Source organism: Typha latifolia, chromosome 9 (assembly GCF_019914945.1).
Source record: "Typha latifolia isolate L0001 chromosome 9, TyphaL0001v2, whole genome shotgun sequence".
Taxonomy (NCBI): domain Eukaryota; kingdom Viridiplantae; phylum Streptophyta; class Magnoliopsida; order Poales; family Typhaceae; genus Typha; species Typha latifolia.
The window spans coordinates 2,980,230-2,990,585 of record NC_133094.1 but is presented as its reverse complement, the minus strand read 5'-3'; the positions used below and the strand labels follow the sequence as shown (position 1 = coordinate 2,990,585).

Genomic DNA, 10,356 nt, shown 5'->3' with positions numbered 1-10,356 from the left:
CTTTTATTAGTTTACCGTCAGTAAAATTGAGTGAATATATCAACCTCAAAATGACGACCTAGATACTCTCGTTGATGGGAAAGAGCTTAATTTTATTTTGGTCCAATATTAACGGACAAAGATACCCTCTCCAATAAGAGCTTAGAACGATGAACAAGCTTTCATTATTCAAATAGTTGGATTGGGTGCTGATCTTCCACTTTATGCCTGAGCATACCAAGAAACAATTCAGCTGATAGCCCTCTGATTCTAGTTGGTATCAATGAAGTTCATGCATTCATACATACATGAATACAGATGTGATATTCTTGGAAGCTCCATGGTTTACTGTCCAATTTCATGCATATAATTACTTGATTAGAATAGCTAATTGAAGAATTAAGAAACAGACAGTATAATGTATTTAGAAATTTTTACTTAAAAGTGAAAATATAAAATAGTTTGCTGGTTCTCACGGCATTCATGACATTTGAGCTCCAAAATTAGATATCTTCTCTGAATATATTAGGTTCTTCCAATTTAAAATGTCACGTACGTACACTGGCTTTTGATTTCATTATACCTCCGGCTGCAGCGGCTCTCTCCGCGATCCTTCTGGCGAATACCGCCGCCGCCCTCCTCCGGCGTCCGGGGCCGGCCTTGTCCAAGAGCTTGCTCGAGCTCGTCGTTGGCCAGAGCTGCGGCGTCCTTGGCGCACTCGTCGGAGCCGTGACTTAGTACCTTCATTGGAGATCTAAGAACGAGAGAGAGGGAGGGATGGAAAGAGAGAGTGGGAGGCACGGTTTCGATGATAGCCAGTTGGGTTTGCTAGGGGCCATAAGAAAGTTAGTTAAGGATATTTAAGTAATTTCGTAAATTTAAATTATTTTGCTGGTTAAAGTGATAAGCTTATCAAGCTATTAGGGGTATAATTGTCATTTGGTGTTTCTGTCACGGTCGGGTGTAGAGGGGTGTCAATATAAATATACTTTTATCTTTTATTCACTTTTTTTAGAATATCTTTTTTATATAACCTGATATTATTTTATTCAGTTAAATTCGACTATTTGGAGGTTAAAATTCAGTTACGTCGGTTACCTAATTGTTAATTACAAAAAAATTAAAGCAAAGGGTGTTATTTAAACAATTCCCATTCTTGGGCACGTGACAGGAGGGGTTCCCCTCACGTGACCGGTTCCTGTCCACAAATCAAACTCCCGAAAAGACCGGGAGGAAGCAGTCTAACGGTTTAAAGATTCTCCCGCGGTTTATTCGCCTCGCGCTCTCTCTTCCTCGTCCATTTTCTTAACCTCATTTCTCTTCGTTAGCTGGATTTGTTAATTTGTTTACGCCAAGAAGAATCCCGGCTATATTTACACAAATTCTTATCATCTGTCAACCAATATCCGTTGTGATTTTTTCTCTCCCAATGCTATATATTCATTGATCTTATGTATATTATTATGCATTCAGAGTGATACTTAGTACCAAAGTTATACAAACATGGGGGCTAAGAATGTTCTTCTCTGCATCACCATTTTGATCTTCGCCCTCGCACAGAAGCCGGTCTTTGCCGCGAAGAAGGCAAGCAATGTGCTAATCCTTAGCTCTTTTATTTTTTGTAAAGTTATGCTTATGGTTGTTTGTATGATTGTAGTCATACATTGTATATCTGGGAGCACATTCTCATGGCCCTGAGGTCTCTTTGGAAGTCTATGAGCAGGCAAAGCATTCTCATTATGACCTCTTAGGATCCTGTATTGGAAGGTGAGAAATTTTTGCCAGAATTTTCTTTTCTTTTTTTATATAAAAACTTGTATTTCTTTTTTCTTCTTCTTCTGAAATATGCCATTAACAGTAAGGAGAAGGCGCGAGATGCCATAGTTTACTCCTACACGAAGAACATCAATGGCTTCGCAGCGATCTTGGAAGAGGAAGAAGCACGTGAATTAGCAAGTAAGACACTTTTAAGACCTTCTGATGCTAAAAGTTCAGAGTTTTGCTTCTAGCAATGAAGATAGGCTTCAATTTTGGTCTGCAGAGCATCCTGGAGTTGTATCAGTATTTGAGAACAAGCTGAGTAAATTGCACACGACACACTCTTGGGAGTTCCTCGCGGTGGAGATGGCTAATAAATACCCCATCTGGACGAACGCAAAGTTCGGTGCGGATGTAATTATCGCAAACCTCGATACCGGTAGGCTAATTCAATACAAATCTCAAGTTTATAGTTAGTATGTTCATGTAAATATTGATTCAGCTTGCACTCTTGTTTTGTATTGAAGGTGTTTGGCCTGAATCCAAAAGCTTTAGTGATGAAGGAATAGGACCAGTTCCTAAAAGATGGAGAGGATATTGTGAGAACAATACAAGGGCTGGTGTTCCTTGCAACAGGTCTCTCTTTGTTAATTCTACTGCTAATTTTTTTCTACAATTGTATCACTTTTCTCTTCAAGAATGAGTACTAGATGTTATCATATGAGGACTATAGCAAATTGTGATCTTATCCTTTGATTGATTCAGGAAGCTAATTGGTGCAAGGTACTTCAACAAAGGCATTCGGTCATGGTACCCAAACATTACGCTTAGCAACACAGCACGAGATGTAGATGGGCATGGCTCGCACACACTCTCCACAGCCGCAGGCCGGTTCGTCCCTGGGGCTCAGATGTTCGGTGCTGCCAATGGCACAGCGAAGGGTGGTTCTCCTGATGCTCGGGTGGCCACCTACAAGGTATGCTGGGCTGATTCATGCGCAGACGCTGATATACTTGCAGGATTCGAGGCTGCCATCCATGACGGTGTCGATGTGATCTCGGTGTCCCTTGGAGTAGATCCTCTATTTATGTCCAGCAACTACTTGGAAGACTCCGTCGCATTAGGATCGTTGCACGCCACCGCAAGAGGAATCACGGTTGTGTGCTCAGCAGGCAATTCAGGGCCTGATCTTTCGACGGTCACTAATTACGCACCATGGGTCACAACTGTGGGGGCTAGCACCACAGACAGGGAATTTGTAACATACCTTACTCTTGGCGAAAAGAAGCAAATAAAGGTTAGTATAACATATTGTTCAATGGCAAGTAGTTTTCTGATAGAAAGAAGACACCAATTCTGTAATGGTTTGATTACTTCATTGTGTTTCATCCAGGGAACAAGTCTGCAACAAAAAGTCCTACCACAAAATAAATTATATCCTTTGATCAATGCTTTTGATGCCCCTGCCGCAAATGTTCCTGCAGAAATAGCGTAAGAACCTCGACATATTTATGAACATTACTGTTTTAAGTCATAGTTGTGAGTTATGAGCTAATTCGCTCTTTTCCTGATACAATTTACAGTGGCTGGTGCAATGCGAGCTCCCTTGATCATAGGAAGGTTAATGGTAAGATAGTTATATGCAAACGCGGAGGAGAAATTAGTAGATTGGAGAAGGGCATGGCTGTTCTTCAAGCTGGCGGCGTCGGTATGATCCTGGTGAATGATGACGAATCAGGGAGCACCTTAATTGCAGACCCTCATATTCTCCCATCTACTATGATCAGTTACAGAGATGGTTTCGTTCTTGCCTCATATATGAATCAGACAAAGTAAGCTCTTGTTACTCTATGAGAACAGAACAAGTTAGCTCTACTTTTTCTGTACACAAATTGATCAAATTTATGGCTATCAGCTAAGTTGCTAACATATTGATTTTTAGATGCCACACATGCATATCACAAGTATCTCTCGTGTGTTGTCTTTGCAGGTTAAACAGTCTGATTTGCTCTTGTGTCTTGTTTCATTTAGGACAGTTGCCTTAGTTAGAGATGTGTTTCACATTTAACAAGGTCTGCTGAAATCTCATTGTTATAGATTTTTCGACAAAATGATTCTTTTCGGAATAAGATATAGGCTAGTTCTGAATTGAAAAGGTTTGCATTCTTTTATCCTACTGTTGTTCTTTGAGAGCAAATAGTTAGACCACTGACTATCCATTAGTAAGCTCTTGTTGTAATATCAATCAGTAAAAGTTAAAAACCAAAAAGGGCTTATATACATTGCTTGCATCTCACATTTGTTGCAAATCATGCAATCCTATTATACAGAATTTCGACGAAATTGTTCTTTTCTGAATAAGAGACAGGCTAGTTCTGCATTAAAACTTAGAACAACTTGGTAAACTTATATTGCTTGTTTGATTCAGGCATCCTTTAGGCTCTATTTCACCAGGAGTAACAAAAGTTGGCAAAAAACCTGCACCAATGATGGCTGAGTTCTCATCTCAAGGGCCTAGTTTCTTGTCACCAGAAATCCTGAAGGTTTCCAATTGCAATAAAATGCTATCAACTATCTAGCACTCTAATGTACTTAATTAGCTTCTGATTCTTGCCACTGCTTATCTTTCAGCCGGACATCACTGCTCCTGGTGTGGAAATACTTGCTGCCTTCACTGAAGCAATTAGCCCTACCGGCACGGATTTCGACAAACGCCGCGTCCCGTATGCTCTGATGTCAGGCACGTCGATGGCCTGCCCTCATGTCTCTGGCGTCTCGGGCCTCCTCAAGGTGATCCACCCCGATTGGAGCCCCGCGGCGATCAGATCTGCTATCATGACAACAGGTAGATAGATATCTGTTAATGATCAGATCTAATTTTTCCATGTCAAATGACATCTGATTTGTAATTCTCATTCTGCAGCAAGAACTAGAGACAACACTGGAGCATCAATTAAGGACCATGCCAAGGTCAAAGCCACTCCATTTGCCACTGGCTCGGGCTACCTGAGACCTAACCGCGCCGTCAATCCCGGTCTAGTCTACGACACGACATTCGCCGACTACCTGAACTTCTTGTGCACTCTAGGCTACAATTCATCTGCACTTCGAAATTTAACCCACGAGTCCTTCACATGCCCATCAAAGCATGTCAGGCTTGAGGACTTGAACTACCCTTCAATCTCGGTGCCGACACTCAACGGGTCGTTGACCGTTACGCGCACCGTGAAGAACGTCGGGCAGCCCGGTTTGTACAAGGCCACGGTGGTGGCTCCCTTCGGGATAACCGTCGCTGTTAACCCGACGATCCTCAAGTTTGACAAGGTTGGAGAGGAGAAGGTGTTCAAAGTGAGTTTTAAAACACAGAAGGAAAGATCTGGGAGAGGATTTGTGTTTGGAAGACTGACATGGTCTGATGGCAAGCATTTTGTGAGAAGCCCTCTTGTTGTGAATGCAATTGCATGAGAGAGGTTGCAATGCATTTGATTACATTTATTAAATATCCTTTATTTTGAAGCAGATTTCAATGTTCTTTTACGGACTCAAACATCTAAAAAAATAAAAATCTTTCACCGTAAATGACCGTCTTACCCTTGTATAACATGTACGGAAACTTGTCTGGCAGCCAATCAAAGGCTCCCACGTGTCCCTAATTTTTTTTAATCCACCAAATATAATATAATAAGCACGTGCGTACTAGTCCCTGAATCAAAAGATCTTGCTAAGGTTGTGATTGGCCACAAATTTCTCCCGCATCCTCTCTCTCTAAATTCTTATCTCCTCCCTCCTCTCCTTTTCCCGGCAATTCTAACGGTCGAAATACATTCAAATCGGGGGGAGAGAGAGAGAGATAGAGAGAGAGAGAGAGAGAGAGAGAGAGAGAGAGAGAGAGAGAGAGGAGAACATAACAAGGCCATGATCTCCTCTTCGCCAATCTCCACCTCCCTTCGACCCAATCCCTCCTCCTTCCTCCTCCGATCTCCTACTCGGCCCGTTTCGAGAAATGGGTTCCTTAAGTTCCCAAGAATATGGAGGGCTTCGATGCGCTTGGCCACGAGGCCGTCGATCAAAGAAGGGGTCTTGAGCATCGATGGGAGGGCGGCGCTCACCTCCGTGCCGGAGAACGTCACGCTGTCGAGCTTGGTGGGTAGCGGATCCGCCGCGTTCCTGGGGGCGGTCGCAGACGGCGAGGACTGTCGCCATGTCTTCAAGCTCGGCGTCCTTCAGTAATGCTCTGAGCTTATTTAACGTTTTACACCCTACATTTTGAACTTATTCACCAAGAAATGTACGTCAGACTTAACATCAATTAATATAGTGGGATCGAAATCATCAAACAGAGGAATATCTTGTGACACACTTGAATTGTGAAATCCCTAAAATACCCTCTCTCCTCGGAGTGATGTGGCGGTTTCGAGCGGTTAAGCTTGAGAGCATTGGCGTAATTTTGCTCGATAGGACTAACTAATCTAGGGATATTTTCTTGTGAGTTTATTTGAAAATATATTGCAAAGTGCGGCAAAGAATGGATTGAACTCAAAATTTTGGAGCTAAATACAGTTTCTCAGAGATATTTCTAGTCCTTTTTTTGGCTTTCAAAAGGAATTCTTGCTATCCTTGGACCTAATTTTAATTGGTCGTAGCCTATGCTTACATTAACATAATTTTCTCACGAACTTGCTATTTAGAAAGAAAAGATATAAATGTGGATCAAAAACTTGCTATCTAAAAGCAGGAGAATTTTCTTCTACTTAACTTCCAGTGAAGAACAAAGTTCTGAACAAAATTCTCTTCGAATGTGTTGTCTTAACAGGGATCATAGACTTGTTTGCCTATTTAGATTCAAGATCTGGTGGATGATACCTCGGATGGGCAATTCTGCTAGTGTTATTCCAAAGGAGACCCAAATGCTACTTTTAGAAGCAAGGGAAGATAAAGGTGCTCTCGAACAAGGTCGTGAATCTTCCGACGATAACGTACTTTACATGCTCATGTTGCCTGTGCTAGATGGTTCCTTTAGGAGCAGTTTGCAAGGGAACTCTTCAGATGAGCTGGAGTTCTGTATCGAAAGCGGTAGATATCTTACAAACCATCCTCTTATTGCTAGGGTTTTATATTTGAGTCTTTGAAGACAGAAGCTAGGAGCTAACACACCTCCTAGTCTCTGTTGGTGGTTTGATCAATCTAAGAGTTTTGTATTTTTGCTGCCTATGATCTTGTAATTATTTTATATCCCTGTAGGTGATCCCGCATTGCGAGAATCTAAGTTCCTAGAGGCAGTATTCATGAATTATGGAAAGAATCCATTTGATCTGATGAAGGAATCAATGAAGTAGGCTTGATTTCAGATATTTATTACCACAAGTAGCTGCTTCCTTCTTTAAAGCTACATAATTTTGAGTTTTTGATGATTTTTTATCATCGCAGACTATTGGAAGAATGCAGAGGAACCTTTTCAGTGCGCTCTCATAAAAAGGCAAGTAGAGGTTCTATTCTATCAGCTTTCCAACTCCAAGTTCCAGCAAGCTGTTAAATGAGCTTTTATTGAAAGAATAATGAGAATATCCTCTTTCTTTTATATTGAAACAGAAGCCAGCAATGTTAGACTATTTTGGTTGGTGCACTTGGGATGCTTTTTACTTTGATGTGAATCCTCAAGGAATTATGGATGGTCTTAAAAGGTATCAAGCTCTTGTCTGATATCCTATATTCTAACTACCTTCAACCTGGTTGTCATGAATGTTTCCTTTCTAAGTTAGGTTCTGTGCATATTCATCGGTCTGTCAATTCAAAGTGTATTAGTAATGGTGCTAATTTATGCATCTATATTATTCCATATGACTATATTAGATCTCTGCATTTCTATCAATTTGATACCATTCGTCATTTTTTTATCGGCATAGCTTATCTCAAGGTGGAACCCCTCCAAGATTTCTGATAATAGACGATGGTTGGCAAGACACAGCAAATGAATTCCAGAAAGAAGGTGAACCATCAGTTGAAGGATCTCAGTACGTAGCCTATAATCAATTTTTTCTTCATCCCGAGGTAACAAATAATTCTACATGTAAAAAGAAGGTTGGTCCATTTATCTTATGGCATCTATAACTTCTTAGGTATGGAGCCAGGTTAGTCAGTGTAAGAGAAAACAGCAAGTTCAGAAATATCAATGCCGCTCCGGATGTAGAAATGAAATCCCTCAAAGATTTCATTACAACTATAAAGAATACTTTTGGACTCAAGTATGTATATTCTTGCTCCAAGTTCATTCAAAAGACAATTCTAATAAGAGTAGAGTAATTCAACTTTGTTTCAAATTAACATATATATATATATATATATATAGGTATGTCTACGTATGGCACGCGCTAATGGGATACTGGGGAGGAGTTCATCCAGAAGCCCTGGAAACGAGAAAGTACGAATCAAAGATAGTTTACCCTCTCCAGTCCCCGGGAAATCTTTCACACTCCAGAGATTTAACAATGGATTGCATGGAGAAATATGGTGTTGGCATGATAAACCCAGAGAAAATATTTGAATTCTATGATGATTACCATAGCTATCTTGTGTCACAGAAAGTAGACGGAGTCAAAGTAGATGTGCAAAATATACTAGAAACACTTGGAATGGGTCACGGCGGGCGAGTGTCCTTGACACGTCGCTTCCAACAGGCACTCGAAAAGTCCATCTCCAAAAATTTTCAGGATAACAGCATTATTTGCTGCATGGGTCAGAACAACGACTCAGTATACAGGTGATCAGACACAAAAATAGGTTCCTAAAATTACTCTGATACGATAAGCCTTCTACTGATGAATATTTCAGCTCGTTACATTTCTTTTCAGTTCAAAAGTGAGTGCAATTACCAGAGTCTCAGATGACTACATGCCCAGAAACCAATCATCGCAGACACTGCATATTGCTGCTGTTGCATTCAACAGCATCTTTTTTGGAGAGGTTGTCGTCCCTGATTGGGATATGTTCTATGTAAGCTGTTTCCTGTTTTGATAATCTTTGTTCTTCTGAAACTATTTTAATTCATCTCATCGGGTTAGAAATTCACCTTTACTTGATTTCAGAGTCTTCACTATGCTGCAGAATTCCATGCAGCAGCAAGAGCTTTAGGTGGGTGTGGAATCTACATCAGGTGAGTAAAGAACATCACAGTTGCCCTTCAGGAGTTCCTGAACTGAAATTTAGTAGTTCTCTGGCATAATATAATATATAACTATATCTTACAGTGACAAACCTAATCACCATGATTTTGAGCTACTTAAGAAACTTGTACTTTCTGATGGATCGATTCTTCGAGCTAAATACCCTGGAAGGCCTACTCGGGATTGCTTATTCAATGACCCAGTTATGGATGGTAAAAGGTAGTGATTGAGACTTTTGAGTTTGGCTTAAACATCTTTATGTTTGTTTATCATGCTATCTCTAAATCTTTTTCTTTTGAGCAGTCTTCTGAAGATATGGAATCTTAACGAGTGTAATGGAGTTATAGGCATCTTCAATTGCCAAGGAGCAGGCACCTGGCCATGCCTTGATAGTAGTGGCAGTACTCCGAGCTCTGAAGTGATAAATCTCACTGGAAGTATTCAACCAAGCGATATCGAGTATCTAGAAGAGGTTGCAGGAGATAACTGGACTGGTCATTGCGCAGTTTATTCCTACAGTGCTGGTAATCTTATCAATTCTTTCTTGGATGGATTTCAATGTTCACTTATCTGTAGGGCAGCTTTTTTGTGTAATCACCTACCCAATAATTTACAAATCAAATTCTTCCTAATCCTTGCCTTTTCTTATTTTCTCTGATAGCAAATTAACAATGACATGTGAGTCTTTGCTGAAGAGAAGTACCAAGTAAAAAGATTATATTCCTTCTGCTTATGTCTGGCATCTGATGTCACATTCCAACAGGTACTCTCTCGAGACTACCGAAGAATGACTCATGGAGTGTCACTCTGAAAGTTCTGCAATGTCAAGTTTTTACTGTATCTCCTATTAAGGTTAGAAGATCATGCTTTCATGTATTAATTGAACATATAAAGATGGAAATTATTCATTCAAGTATATTAATTCAGAAGTTCTAAATCATTGGCACATAAATGCAGATTTACCATCATATTGCTAATACTGAAAACAGATACAACTTCCATTTGTGTGACCAGGCTTATGATCAAGATGTACAATTCGCACCCATCGGCTTAATCAAAATGTATAATTCTGGTGGAGCTGTTAAAGCTATCAACTTCTCTGCATATCCCAGATCAAGGTTAATCATCAAAGGAAGAGGATCTGGGCTTTTTGGAGCATATTCAAGTAGAAGGCCTGAAAGTTGCAATCTCAACTCAAGAGACAAGGAGTTCGAGTTCAGTGCTGCAAATAATTTGCTGACATTAATGATTCCTCTAGGAATTGATTCTTGGGAAATAGAAATTTTATTTTGAGACAATGTTTCTGGAAATGCTTCACCATTTTTGCAGTATATTCTGTGTAATGACATCCGAAATAGGAACTATCAGAAATGTGTCATATGAAAACAGTTTCGTAGTTAAATATTCTTGTGACCCAATAGTCTCTCCTTACTCCTGACATGATCGAGATTCAAGAAAA

General features: G+C 40.2%; 2 protein-coding genes across 2 annotated transcripts; both read left to right on the top strand.

Annotated features, from left to right (window-relative positions):
* The first annotated feature begins 1,402 nt into the window (after positions 1 to 1,402).
* Positions 1,403 to 5,256, top strand: LOC140794713 (subtilisin-like protease SBT5.3). The gene is made up of 11 exons (XM_073146850.1): positions 1,403 to 1,563; positions 1,637 to 1,746; positions 1,838 to 1,935; positions 2,021 to 2,176; positions 2,265 to 2,373; positions 2,503 to 3,034; positions 3,131 to 3,228; positions 3,321 to 3,569; positions 4,166 to 4,280; positions 4,369 to 4,582; positions 4,661 to 5,256. Exons 1-11 carry the CDS (start codon positions 1,483 to 1,485, stop codon positions 5,200 to 5,202), a joined length of 2,304 nt encoding a protein of 767 aa, XP_073002951.1. The 5' UTR covers positions 1,403 to 1,482; the 3' UTR covers positions 5,203 to 5,256.
* A 333-nt stretch (positions 5,257 to 5,589) lies between these two features.
* On the top strand, positions 5,590 to 10,299 carry LOC140794682 (probable galactinol--sucrose galactosyltransferase 2). Its single transcript, XM_073146812.1, has 14 exons — positions 5,590 to 5,963; positions 6,551 to 6,810; positions 6,979 to 7,069; positions 7,165 to 7,213; positions 7,327 to 7,418; positions 7,641 to 7,748; positions 7,854 to 7,979; positions 8,084 to 8,494; positions 8,586 to 8,727; positions 8,820 to 8,887; positions 8,982 to 9,116; positions 9,201 to 9,421; positions 9,661 to 9,749; positions 9,912 to 10,299. Exons 1-14 carry the CDS (start codon positions 5,653 to 5,655, stop codon positions 10,188 to 10,190), a joined length of 2,382 nt encoding a protein of 793 aa, XP_073002913.1. The 5' UTR covers positions 5,590 to 5,652; the 3' UTR covers positions 10,191 to 10,299.
* The last annotated feature ends 57 nt before the right edge of the window (positions 10,300 to 10,356 follow it).

Excerpts from the sequence above, each read along its gene's own strand:
- LOC140794713 (XM_073146850.1), top strand. The coding sequence starts at position 1,483 with ATGGGGGCTAAGAATGTTCTTCTCTGCATCACCATTTTGATCTTCGCC. Across the intron at positions 2,374-2,502 it reads GCTGGTGTTCCTTGCAACAG|GAAGCTAATTGGTGCAAGGT; the intron begins GTCTCTCTTTGT and ends TGATTGATTCAG. Across the intron at positions 4,281-4,368 it reads TGTCACCAGAAATCCTGAAG|CCGGACATCACTGCTCCTGG; the intron begins GTTTCCAATTGC and ends CTTATCTTTCAG.
- LOC140794682 (XM_073146812.1), top strand. The coding sequence starts at position 5,653 with ATGATCTCCTCTTCGCCAATCTCCACCTCCCTTCGACCCAATCCCTCC. Across the intron at positions 7,070-7,164 it reads CTGATGAAGGAATCAATGAA|ACTATTGGAAGAATGCAGAG; the intron begins GTAGGCTTGATT and ends TTATCATCGCAG. Across the intron at positions 8,728-8,819 it reads CTGATTGGGATATGTTCTAT|AGTCTTCACTATGCTGCAGA; the intron begins GTAAGCTGTTTC and ends ACTTGATTTCAG.